General features: G+C 52.3%; 1 protein-coding gene across 6 annotated transcripts in view; it reads right to left on the bottom strand.

The window, feature by feature from the left end:
* Positions 1 to 12,637, bottom strand: part of FGD2 (FYVE, RhoGEF and PH domain containing 2) — a 43,223-nt gene that overhangs the window by 13,528 nt on the left and 17,058 nt on the right. For 5 of the 6 annotated variants that reach the window (XM_061195109.1, XM_061195106.1, XM_061195105.1 and 2 more), the window contains 8 exons: positions 10,862 to 11,093; positions 9,190 to 9,270; positions 8,336 to 8,484; positions 6,927 to 7,083; positions 6,599 to 6,737; positions 6,034 to 6,092; positions 5,644 to 5,790; positions 4,826 to 4,918 (listed from right to left, as the gene is read on the bottom strand). In XM_061195109.1, the coding sequence (XP_061051092.1) occupies positions 4,826 to 4,918; positions 5,644 to 5,790; positions 6,034 to 6,092; positions 6,599 to 6,737; positions 6,927 to 7,083; positions 8,336 to 8,484; positions 9,190 to 9,270; positions 10,862 to 11,093 (1,057 nt within the window). Of the gene's footprint in view, positions 1 to 4,825; positions 4,919 to 5,643; positions 5,791 to 6,033; positions 6,093 to 6,598; positions 6,738 to 6,926; positions 7,084 to 8,335; positions 8,485 to 9,189; positions 9,271 to 10,861; positions 11,129 to 12,637 lie in introns of all 6 variants that reach the window. The other variant, XM_061195108.1, reaches the window with a different exon arrangement.

The following is a 12,637-nucleotide window of genomic DNA, read 5'->3' on the forward strand; positions in this document are numbered from 1 at the left end:
TGCTTAATGGCCATCATGTGCCCCTGAGGGCAGTGCCTGTCAACAGCTACAGTCCCCTGGCACAGCTGAGTCTATGGTTACTACCAGTTTACAAGAAATATGGGGGACCGAGGGACATGCTGAATGACACCACAGGGGTGCGGTCAGCAAAATCCAGACTGTGAGAAACTCTACCAGAGCAATGATCTGATTTCTTCAACTAATAAATGAGAGAAAAACTAGGAGAGGGAGGTATAATGGATAAAAAGGGATGTAAGAAGCATATTACAAATGATTCAAACAGATCAGCTGTGAGAAGACAATTATGAGACAGTCAAGGAAAACCAAGGGATCTTAACGTTATTAAATAATTGCCATTAATTTGTTAGATGTAATAATGGTACTGTTGGCAACTTTTAGGGCAAAAATAAAGTTCTTATTTCTTAAAGAGACATACTGAAGTATTTATAGGTGAAATGATTATGTGTCTGAGATTTGCTCTTACATAATCCATTGGAAAAGGGGATTAAGAGGGGGATTGCTGAGGAAACCAGTTTTAGCCAGGTGATGAGTATATGGGGGTTCATTGTACCATTTTCTCAGCTTAAAAGTGTCCAGAATAAAAAGTTAAAGAAAATCTTCACAGCAGTCTGGACAGGTAGATATTATCACCCTCATTTGGGAGATGAGAAAATGAAGATCAGAGAGGGCAAGAGACCTGCTTGAGGTCACACAGCACCTAAAGAGCACAATGAAGATTCAAATTCAGGTTTTTGGTCCCCAAGGGTAAAGCAGACCCCACTCCCAGAGCCCAGTAAGCACAGACCTCTCCCAGGCAATGTGGAGACAGTCACAAAGGGAAGCTAAGATACAGACCTAGAGCCCAAGGGCCTAGCATGGAGGAACTTTGTTGTCACTGAATCCACCTGACATTTGGGCCCCTCTGCTGGCTCCCTGCCACGAGGTGACCAGGCCTTGGCACACTTTCAGGCGGCCCACCACACCCCAGAGAGCATGACTCTGGGCACATCCTTCCTCGTGTTAGGCCTAGTCTACCTCTCGGGCCCACAGAACCAGTCCGTTCCCTCTAGAAGGGGCCTGATGTGATTTGCACTTGATACCCTTGACAATGGGGAGGCTCTAAGGGTTTATAAATGGAGAAGCTCATGTGGAGAGAGGTGTTTGGGAAAGCCGCTCCAGCAGCTATGTATAAGGGTCGAAGGGCTGGGGAAAATGGGACAAACCAGCAGCCCAGGGGCCAGTTAGGGAGGGATACCCTGAATGGTCCATGCCTGCCTGGAGAGAGAAAAGGTTTCTACCTGGAGAACAGTATCAGGAATCTGGCAAGACTCCATGCCTGATTGGGTGAAGGAGAGGGGAGAGAGGAAAGAAGGGAGAAATCTAAGGTCTGGAGGCCACGGCCAGGAAGAAACATGATGCTTTTAATAGAAAAAGGGGAACTGGGAAGAGCCCCTGACCTGAGGGACCACCTCTGAAGAGGGGCAGGATGAAGGTTTCTAGAGGACAATTCCCCGAGCTCCGCCATACCCAGGCTCAACCACCAGACTTGGCCGGTTCAGGCCCCTGCCAGCCCACACAGTGCCTTTGTGCTAATTAGAGAAAGACACCCCTTCCTTAAAACACTTTACTGACATCTGTTGGCAAACTGGCGTAATATTCAGTCAAGTGTCTGGTTTGTTGAACCAGACACTTGACTGCCATCTGCCGGACAGTGAGAACTGTAAATATGCAATCTATGCTGTCGTCTGTGGATGAGGTGTGCTCATCTTAGTTGAGGTGTGCTCGCACAGTGCACAACCTGCACAGGTGTCCATGGAGACGCTGAGTACATATGTACCCTCACCCCCTCCTTCTTCCCAGGCTGGCCCTGTACAGGATGGCACAACGATAGGACCAAGTCAGACCCTGGGGGGCGAATCAGCTGCTGAGAACTAGGCCTCCTTGACACTCAGGAAGGAGGAGGCCAGGGGGTCACGGCCGGTGGGAGCCATCATGTTGGTCAAAGGTCAGACCCGCCTCCAAACCTTAGACTCAGGAAATGATTGCTGCACAAATTCGAGTAGGTGGACAGCTCTGCTCCTGCCAGGCCCGTGCCATCCAGGAGTGGGCGCTGTGCGGCCACCAGAGCACCAGACACACCCTGTAGGGAATATGTTCACTGGGACTGGAGACGCCGGGAACCCAGCACACACTGGGCCCGGGAGCCCTCGGCACATACCCTGAGCATCTGACACTGTCAGGCCCATTTCTATGTATTTTCTCTTTACGATAGTCTGTTGTGGTCTCCATATTTCTTGGCTTTTCTATCTGTCAATCTCTGCCTCTCTTTTTCTATGCCTGGGTCTCTGCCAGTCCTAAGACAGGGCTGCCTGTCTCCATTTCTCTGTCTGTAACTCTCCATAACCTGCCTTTCCCAGTCTCACTCACCAAGGCTCCCAGACGTACAAGCTTGCACACACCCTGGCCTCTGGGACATTCTGGCCACTTCAGTTAGGAAAGCTGGATGATGCAGGGTGGGGGGGCTGCATTCCTAGAGGACCTCAGTCAGCTGAGGTATGGGGGATGGGCTGTGAAGCCCCAGAAGGTGCCCAAGTCCCTCCATCAGCCCTCATCACCTGCAGGCTACACCCCACCCCCAAGCCCTTGATTCAGCCCCAAATGCCAGGCAAGCCCAGTCAGCAGCAGGGGCAAGGCCCTCCTGCTGGGGGCTCTCAGAGGCTCAGGGGTTCTCCAGAGGCGGAAGTGTCCTGGTTCGAGTTCTGCCTGCAGCAGATCCTGGGAGATGGGTGGGGGGAGGGGGAGTCAATAGGGATAGGGAAGGGGGAGATGGAAGGGTACCAAGATAGGCCAGATCTGACCTCTGCTTCTTCCAGCCCCAGCCACCAGGACTCAGGAGCGATCAGAGAGGGGCTGTCAAGAAGTTTCCCCTCCCATTTCCTCCACTATGCCTGCAATTCCGCCCTATGCTTTATCTTTCCAGGTTGAAGCCTTAGTAGGAGATTGTATAGTATGCTGGTTAGGTACAGAGGCTCTGGACTCTGTTATACCTGAGTTTGATCATGCAAACCAGGATTTGCTGTGTGACCCCCAAGCAAGTTACTTAACCTTTCTGGGCCTTGGTTTTTTTTTATTTTTAAAAAAGACTTTTTTTTTAAGATCAGTTTTAGGTTCACAGCATAATTGAGAGGAAGGTACAGAGATTTCCCATATACTCCCTGAGCCCACATATGCACAGCCTCCTCCATTAATAACATTCCCCCACCAGAATGGTACATTTGTTAGAATCAATGAATCTACACTGACACATCATTATTACCCAAGGTTCATAGTTTACATCAGGGTTCACTCTTGGTGTTGTACATTCTGTGGGTCTGGATAAATGTGTAATGACTGTTATCTACCATTATAGTACCATACAAAATAGTTTTACTGCCCTTAAAATCCTCTATGTTCATCCCTCTCTTCCCCCAACCACTGGTAACCACTGATCCTCTTGCTGTCTCCATAGTTTTGCCTTTTCCAGAATGTCGTATCATTGGAATCACATAGTATTGTACATAGTATGTATGTATATATGTAGCCTTTTCAGATAGGCATCTTTCACTTAGTGATATGCATTTAAGTGTCCTCCATGTTTCTTCATGGCTTAATAGCTCATTTCTTTTTATCACTGAATAATATTCCATTGTCTGGATGTACCACTTTATTTCCTTATTTTTAAAAGTGGGATTAACTACAGGCATACTGTACACAGTTATTCACTGCAGTCTCATTTGCGGACACTGACAACTGAGAACAATCTAAATGTCTGTCAGTAGAGGATTGGCTGAACAAATTACGGTACATCCACATGCCTGGATGCTATGCAGCTATGCAAAAGGATGAGGAAGCTCCTAACGAACTGACTTCCAAGCATCTCCAGAATTAGTAGTTAGTTAAAAAAGTCAAGCGCAGAATAGTGTATGTGAAAAACAGTCTCACTGTTTATGTGAAACAAAAGTAAGGAAGCCATAATGAATATGTTATTAGTTTGTGTATGCAAAGACTACCTCTGGAAGTCCTCACAAGAAGCAAAGGCTGCCTCCAGGAAGGGGAACTAGGGGATGGGGTACATATATATGCAATATATATTGCATATATTTTTGATATAGTTTGATTTTGGAATGTGTATTATCTATATTTTTAGGTAATAAAGTTATTATTTTTAAAAGATTTTTAAAAACCAAAAAAATGCAGGGGATAATAACTGCCCCTATATCACAGGGCTGTTAAGAGGATCCAGTGGGATGATTTAGGGCCCAACCCAACCCGCAGTGACCGCCCAGTCAATGGGCACTACTATGGACTGCTGTGCTGTCTCCGCTCATTTGTGGCCATCTCTGGATGGGGACACACTCAAGTCAGCAGCTGAGCTGAAAGTGGAGACCCTTCCTACTCAAAGTGTGGCCTGGGGAGCTGCAGTACTGGCATCACCCGGGAGCTGGTTAGAAATGCAGAATCTCCAGCCCCTCTCCAGACCTCCTGAATCAGAACCCACATTTTAACAAGACTCCCAGGGGATTCATGCACGTATTAAAGTTTTCAAAATACTGATGTAGATGGTAGGGAAAGCAGAGCAAAGCTGGGAGCTGGGAAGGGCCCTGGACAGGAAGGCTGGGAGGCCAGGTGGGAGAGATCTAACCCCAAAACTTTTCCACCTTCATGTTGCCCCGGACCTGACACACCTGGGTTCCTGGACTGAGACCCAGGTTGGCCCCTCCTGCTACTCCCCATACTCGGTCCCACCCTTGGGGTAAAGCCCGAAGGTGGTTGGGGTGCCTCTTACCTTCATGCTGGCCACGTCGATACGGGTCCTGACCTGGAATTGGGCGCCCACCTGGATTACCCTGGGCACACAGTAGAGCAGCATGTTGTTGAACTGCAGGAGACACAAGCATGAGTGTGTGCACAGTGGCAAGGGCAGGAAGGACAATCAGGCAGGCTTCCCTGGGCGTGGGCTGAGCCCCACTGGGTCTCCCTCCCCTCTCACCACCTGCTGGGCCAGCTCACAGGACCTCACAGGTGTGATGAGGAAGTGGTTGTCTAGCCCCAATCCAACAGGTAGGTCACTGAAGGGCTGCCCTACCTGTGGGCATCAAGGGACCTCATCAGACCTCAGAAATCTACGAGGCCTTTCTCACAGGGGCCAAGGGTGGCAGGGGCTTATGAGAGATTGTAGCTCCCTCCCCAAAACCTTCAGGTGGGACCAGTTTCCAGATCTCCAGGAGATACCCTGGCTTCTTCAGTGCAAACCAGGGCAATTCTTCCTAGCAGCCAACCTAATTCCCTCCTGCTGTATACTCTCTAGAGCACAAATTGATACCACAGGCTCTGGAGCCAAACAGACTGGGCTCAAATTCTGACTCTGTTGCTTCCCAGGGCATGTCTGGGAACCCCCTCAGTTAGAAATTCCTGAGGCCTGGAGGTAGCACGTGACTTGTCCCAAGTCACCTGGGTGCCAAAGCAGAGAAGGATAGAGAAGCAGGCTCGTCCCTGTTCATCCTGCAGTGCCAGCTGGGTAGATGCCAGGCAGGCAGAACCTGGGGCAGAGGGCCCGTGGACTTCCCTCCCCAGTGTGGGACAGGCCCCCCAGCATCCCCCTACCAAGAAAAGGTAGCGCTCCATGGGGCCGATGCGGCGGAAGGAGATCTTGAGGACAGGGCCCTCGCGCAGCAGGGTGTTGGAGGGGTCTACTATGTCGTCCTCCAGGCCCAGGCGCTGGTACACTTCCCACAGTTCCTGCAGCCGCTCCTGGGGACAGGAGGTGCACCTTCAGCCGAGGCCAGGCAGGGCCTGCCTGCTTCTGGAAGGTTTGCCTTGTGTGGACAGGGACAGGGTGTGAGGGGGAGGTGGGCAAGGTGTCGTGAGGAAGGATCAGGGGATGAGGAGATACAGAGACCTGGGTGGGTTGGGGGAGGCTGAGAGCTGCAGGGAGGAGGTGACAGGGCCCCTGGGGATGCCCACTGCTCCTACTCCGAGGGCTGGGATGCTCACCATCTCAGTGATGGCTGCGTTGGAGTGTTGAGCTGCTGAGAAGATCATGTCAAGGGCTTCTGAAATGGGGGCAGGGCCAGAGTTACCCCTTGAAAATACGGGGCTTGTGGCTGAGGCAGGAGGTCCTTGAGGCTTAACCAAGTGGCCTCAGGGCCTTCCATGAGCACCCCCAGGAGCAGCCCTCCCCTGTAGCCTGGCACATGAGGTATTTGGATGATGGGGGTCATTTCCCACCCAGAGTGGAGAGACTAGAAGCCACCAAAAGACAGGGCTTAGGCCGTTGGCTTCTGTGACTTTCAATGCCCCCCAGATCCAGAGGGTGAAGGCATGGTTTCAAATCCCAGCTCTGTTCCTTTTTGGCTGTGTGACCTTGAGCAAGTCACTTAACCTCTCTGGGCCTTAATGTCTATAAAAAAGTGGCTGATGCTATAGACAATGTCTACGAAGTACCAGCGGTCAATGTTGATGGCTGATGGTCATAATAACCATTTTAGTAGGTGCTCCATAAATTATGGAAGTGGCTCGAACCTCCCCAACCCCCTGGATTCCCTGGGGGTGTCCTCACTCTGGGCATCAGCCAGGTCTGGGGCCTGGGCTGGCAGCTTCTGGACATACTCCTTGAGCAGCAGCTCATAGCGTGGGATTCTCTGCACAGGTTCCAGCATGTGGTGCTGCAGGGTCAGGCTGCCCGAGGCCTCGCTGCTCTTGGGGAGGGAGTGGGGGAGGGAGAGCGTGGGGGTGAAAGGGGGAAGGGGTGGGTCAGGCTGCCCCTGAGGGTCGGGGGAGTGCGCAGCAACTGAGCCAGGGAGGTACCCAAAATCACTGGGGAACCTGAGCCACTGCACACTGGGGGTGGCAGTGCAGGCTCTGCCCCGCCCCCGCCCCAACCTCACCTGAATGCGGGTGATAACCTCCTGGAAGGGTGGAGATTTGTCAGTCCAGGTGGCCAGCAGCTCGGCGGCTCGCTCAAAGTTCTTGACATACTCACTGTACATCTTCAGGAAGGGGGCCAGCTTCTGGATCACGTCGCCAATGCGGGGGGTGGTCATCCTGCAGGAGGGGCACCAGGTACTGCCCTCAGTCTGGGGACCTCTTCTCTTGACTCCAGACAGGGTCAGGTTAGGTGAGGTTCCCCTCATCCCCGCAACACAGCCTTTCTGCGGCACTTCTGGGTGCAGGTATAGGGGGGCGTGTCATCCTCACACATGTGTGTGGTTCACTCCCCCTTAGACTGTGAGACCCCCTGAGGGCAGATGCTGTTCTCTCCCACGGATTGGATTCCTCCAAAGGCCCAGTACAGTGTCAGGCCCACAGCAGGCGTTCAATAACCACCGGATGCTTGTTCATGTAACAATAACAAGGGCCACATGCCAAGCACTGCCCAAGATTCGGTGCATGTCTCATCTCATTTAATTCTCACAACCCTGCGTGGGGGAGGAGGGACAGTCAGTGGCCCATCTTAGAGAGGAGGAAATCCAGGCTCAGAGAGGTAAGAAAAGGTCATTCGACCCAGGAACTGTTACAGCAGAGCAGTAAGGACTGACCATCTGGACCTGGCCTGCCTGAGTTTGATTTCCAACTGCACCACTTACTCTAGCTGTGTGTTCTTGGGCCAGTCACCTAGCCTCTCTATTCCTTAATTTTCCCGTCTGAAAAAACTGGGCATGATGGTAGGCAACCTCACAGGGTTGTCTTTTTTAAAAAAAAGTATTGCAAAAAATTTTAAGCAATCATAAAATAAAAAGAATAACGAACCCCTATATATGCGTCCCTGGACTTTACAATTACTAAGATTCTTTTTTAACAAAGAATTTTAAAGGACATCCCAGACATCATGGCATTTCTTTGGCAAGATAGTAATTTCAGCACTAAATACTTTAGTGGTCATCTCTGAAAACAGAGAGGGGTTGCTGCATAACCACGATGCCATCATCACACAGCAGGCTGATGTGAAGATTAAGCGAGTTAATAGGTGTAAAGCCCAAGGCAGGGCAAGTAGGAAACCCTCAGTTAGTGCCGGTTATTTCCACTGCCTCCTAAGTCATTCAGCCTAGTGAGGACCTGGTCCATCCCCTTCTCCAGGACACACACACACACACACACACACACACACACACACACACACACACACACGCCTCGTCCAAGCCCCTCACTGTGCAGACAGAGCAAGCCCAGAGGAGGAGAGTCATGGCCACACAGCAAGGGCAGGGGCATAATAGGCCAAACCCAGTTCCCTGGGGGCTGCAACCGGACCTGACCAGGGCTGTGGTCGGGGGCCTCAGGGGCTCCTGCTGGACCTCACCAGTCGTCCAGCCGCCGCTGCAGCTCTGGGAGGAAGAACTGCGCATGGAACTGGTAGATGGAGGAGGTGTTGGAGAAGATGAGCCTGACCACATCCTCGGGGAAGGCCTTGCTGCTGCGGGCCTCCTTCAGCAGCTCCTGGAAGAACACCTACAGCCGCCGCTGGGTCACTGGGCCTGTGGCAGAGAAGGACCTCCACCCCCAACACCAGCCCAGGGGGAGACAAGCACAGTCCCAGGGGCTTTGGGGTCCCTCCCAAGCTTGCTGAATGCTTCCACCTCCTTAATCTCCCATCAATCTCACAAAAACCCTGGGAAGAGAGAGAAGCAGGGAAGATTGTATTCTGGCCACTTCACAGATGGGCAAACCAAGGCCTAGAGACACAGGGACTTGGCCAAAGGCTGGCAGCTGATGAATGTCAGAAATGGGCCTATCTCGTGTCTGTCAAGTCTTGGACTTCGCCAGGCTCAAGATCCCACTGCTGATGTTCAGTGATTTAACCCTCTCGCCTTAGGGCTCCTTAAGAAAGTGTGAAGGGCTAACAATGGTGAGGATGTTGGGAGTTGGAATGACAGATGAGGATGCTGTGTGGGGCCTGGAAGGACTGGCTGGTGTGTTCTCCACTCCTGTGAGACCAGCCCAGGCACCAACGGTGGAACCAGGAGTGGCGCTAATGAGCTAAATCCCGATTTCTGCCTGAACTCCGGCCAATGGAGTTAAAAGACTAAGGCTTCCTTGAATCAAACCCCGAGGTCCTAACTCTCAGCTCTTGTGAGGTGGGTCAGAAGGGAGAGCAGGGGTCGGGTGAGGACACCCAGGTGCTGGGGCTCAGGAGGGGGCGTCCTGGCCACTGGCCTGGTCTAGCAGGTGGAGGCGTGCCACATAGGCCTGCTCTGTCTCCAGCAGCTCCTGGACGATCCTCTTCTCCTCAGGCTCCTGCAGGGGAGTTGGGAGGAGAAGGAGAAGCAGAGCTTTGGTCTCCTCTGATGGGAGCAGTATCCAAAGATGCCCCAGTGAAACATACCTCCCGGGATTCATGCACTCCTGCAACTCATCTGGGCTGGCGCTGGGATCGATTTAACTGAGAGAATGGGGCAGAGTGAGGCTGTGCCAGTTCTGCGCCTAAGCCTTAAGAGGCCTGGAAGCTTCCACTTGTGCTCTCTTGGGAGCCACGAACTACCACATCTGGAGGTCTAGCTGCCCTGATGGAGAGGCCACATGGAGAGGAGAGGCCACATGGAGAGGAGAGGCCCTGGGACTACAGTGAGAGGGAGCCAGGGGTCCAGCTGTGCCAGCATCCCAGCTGAGCACAGCTTTTCAGCTGTCCCTGCCCAGGCACCAGGCTTGGGAGATGAGCTATCCTGGGCATTCCCACCCCAGCCAACATCTGACTGCAGCCACGTGAGAGACCCTGTTATGGACTGAATTGTGTCCCCAAATCAATACATTGAAGCCCTAACCTCCAATGTGACTATATTTTGGAAATAGGGCCTTTAGTAATTAAGTTAATTGAGATAGAAGGGTAGAGCCTAATCCATTAAGACTGGTGTCCTTATAAGAGGGAGGGACACCAGGAGAGCATGTGAACAGAGAAAAGGTCGTGTGAGGACATAGTGAGAAGATGGCCATCTACAAGCCAGGAAGGGAGCCTCACCAGAAACCAACCCTGCCAGCACCTTGATCTTGGATGTCCAGTCTGCAGAGCTGTGAGAAAATGCATTTCCGCTGTTTAAGTCACCTAGTCTGTGGTATTTTGCTATGGCATCCCGAGCTGACTAAGACAAACTCCAAGTGAGACCAACAGAAAAACCATCCAATAGCATTCCAATCAACCCACAAAACTGTCAGAAATAATAAACTATTTGGCCTCTACATTTTGGCGTAGTTTTTTATGCAGCAACTGATAACCCGTGTACATAGTATGTACTACTATGATCACCATCCCCATTTTATAAATGAGGAAACAAGCACAAAGGGGTTAAAGAGACTTGCCCAAGGTCACATAGTAAGCAGAAAAGCTGGGACGTGTACCCTGGTAGTCCGGCTCCAGGGTGCACAGCCTCGTGCAGCCGAGCCCTTAAATTCCACAGACAAGAAAACTGAAACCCAGAGAAGGGAGGTGACCTGCCCAGGATGAGTCTAAGGGCAGGAATTAGCGCTGACCTCTATTTCTAGTTGGCACTGTTGCCCCCTTCAGTGGGTAAACGGAGGCCGCCCCTGGGAAAGGTACTAGGTTCCAAGCTGTGTGGCCTTGGACAAGTTCCTTAAGCTGTCTGAGTTTCAATTTCCATGCCTAAAAGACTCCTATAGTGAGGGGTATGAGAAATAATGCCAGCAGCGGGGTGCATAGTAGACACTTAATCAAAGGCCGTTAAGGGTGGGGTGAGTGTGAAGCTAGCTTTCAGCTGATCTCTGGACACACAAGACCCCACCTGGGGAAGTGCTGGCTCTGGCTGGGAGAGTATGTGTGGGAAGGAGGTCAGTGGAGGGGCCCCCACCCAGCTCCCCACTTCTACCCCTCGGGCACCTGTGTCCCTGGGCCGGGGCAGGTCCTAGCCTGGCAAGATTTCCTCCAGTCCCTGCTGGACAGCTTGTTCTTCAGGGAGCTCAGATACCTCCTGCTGACCGTCCTGGGCCCGGACTCCACGGCCTCCTCCACGGTGGGCTTATCCCATGGCCCTGTGGGTGAAGGAGGCCTGCACCCAGGGTGGTGATGCCCGGCCTCCAGGCCGTGGACTCTGGGTGCTGCTCCCGGGGTCCTGAGGAGAAGACAGCAGACCTGAGGGTTTCCAGCCTGCAGAGTAGGGAGAAGAATAGCACCTCTCTGGTGGGGATTTTGGGGCAATTAATGCAAATCACAGATGTTCACTGGCCTCTGAGTACCTGGTGCACAGGAGAACTGACTGAGACTTCTACTTCCCTCCCCAACACCTTTCTTGGAGGGAACTCCAGTCTTCAAAATGAGTCAGCGTAGACTGTGTCTTGTTTTCTGGGGAACAACACACTTCCCTGTTTAAAATGCAGCTAGGAACCCTTCTTTTTGCACATAGAGGGTTTTAAGTGCCCTCCCAGATCACCTCGCCTGTGGACCTCACCCTTGGTTTTAAGTCTCTGTAAGCAGGAAATCCCCTAAAACCCCAGTAACTGATATATCAAGGGAAGGTGGGAGCCATAGAACACTCTAAAGGGAGGGCAGAGCTGATAAAGCTGGGGCTTTTCAGTGTGAGCTACGCCCTCCACACCTCTAGTGGTGGGAAAAGCCAGCCTGGGATCAGTTTCCCTCTCCCTCCAGGGATGAGCTTTCGTAGTGTGGCTTTGTTATCCTACCTATTGGATTTGTCAGCCAGTTAAATTCTTTAGATAACAGAGGTCACCCTCAAGGAATATATCCAACGACTTGGGTTGGGACCCATTCCCTTTGGTGTGGAAAGGCTTGTGGTGACAGCACAGGGTGGGCACCCTTATGAGAAAGGCAGGCTGGGAAATGGAGGACCAGACAGGTACAAAATCTTCAAAACTCTGTGAGAAAGTTTCTCATTACCCCTATTCTGCAGCTAGGAAAAGAGAGGATCTTGCAGCAAGAGGGGGGCAGAGGTGGGATTCAGATCAGGCAGGCTGGCTCCCGAGCCTGAGCCTTAAACTGCCCCTCCGCATGTGAGTCAAGGAGAAACAGGTGCAGAGAGTCAACGTGACCTGCCCCACGTCACACCCTGGTTGGTGGCAGAGACAGGATTGGGACCCAGTCCCCCATGGCTCCTCACTGGCTCTTCCACCCCTCTCTGGCACTCCAGTGCACCACGGTTCCTCAGCCCACTGGTCTGCAGCTCGTGGAATTAGCTGAGTCTCAGGCTTTTCGTTCTACATTTGGTTTCAGCTTCTGCATTTCTCTCCAAGTGCCCAGGCCAGCTTCTGTTTCCTCTTCACCCCTCAGTTTCAGATCAGTTAAGGCACTGAAAGGAAGTGCCTCACAAGAAAGCCCAGGCCAAGGCAGCTGGCATGGGGCCCCTCACACAGTAAGGGGTGACTCTCACCCTCCCGACAAGACCTCCTCTGACCCCATCTGGTCTGAGGGCTGCCTCCTCCTGCTAGGAGTGCTGCCTAGGCAGAGCACACATGCTGAGGGTCTCCACTGGGCATGCCTGGCGTGTTGAGTGGGGTGGTGGTCCAGGAAGGTGCTGCCTAGAGCTGTCCTCGGTGCTGAACAGAACATGCCCGGCAAAGCCCTCTGGGAGAGGCAGGGTCAGGTCACCCGCTCAGGAAGCTGAACTGCCCTTCTAGGTCCACGTCTATGCTGCCTCCACCA

This window comes from Eubalaena glacialis, chromosome 7, assembly GCF_028564815.1.
Source record: "Eubalaena glacialis isolate mEubGla1 chromosome 7, mEubGla1.1.hap2.+ XY, whole genome shotgun sequence".
Classification (NCBI taxonomy): Eukaryota; Metazoa; Chordata; class Mammalia; order Artiodactyla; family Balaenidae; genus Eubalaena; species Eubalaena glacialis.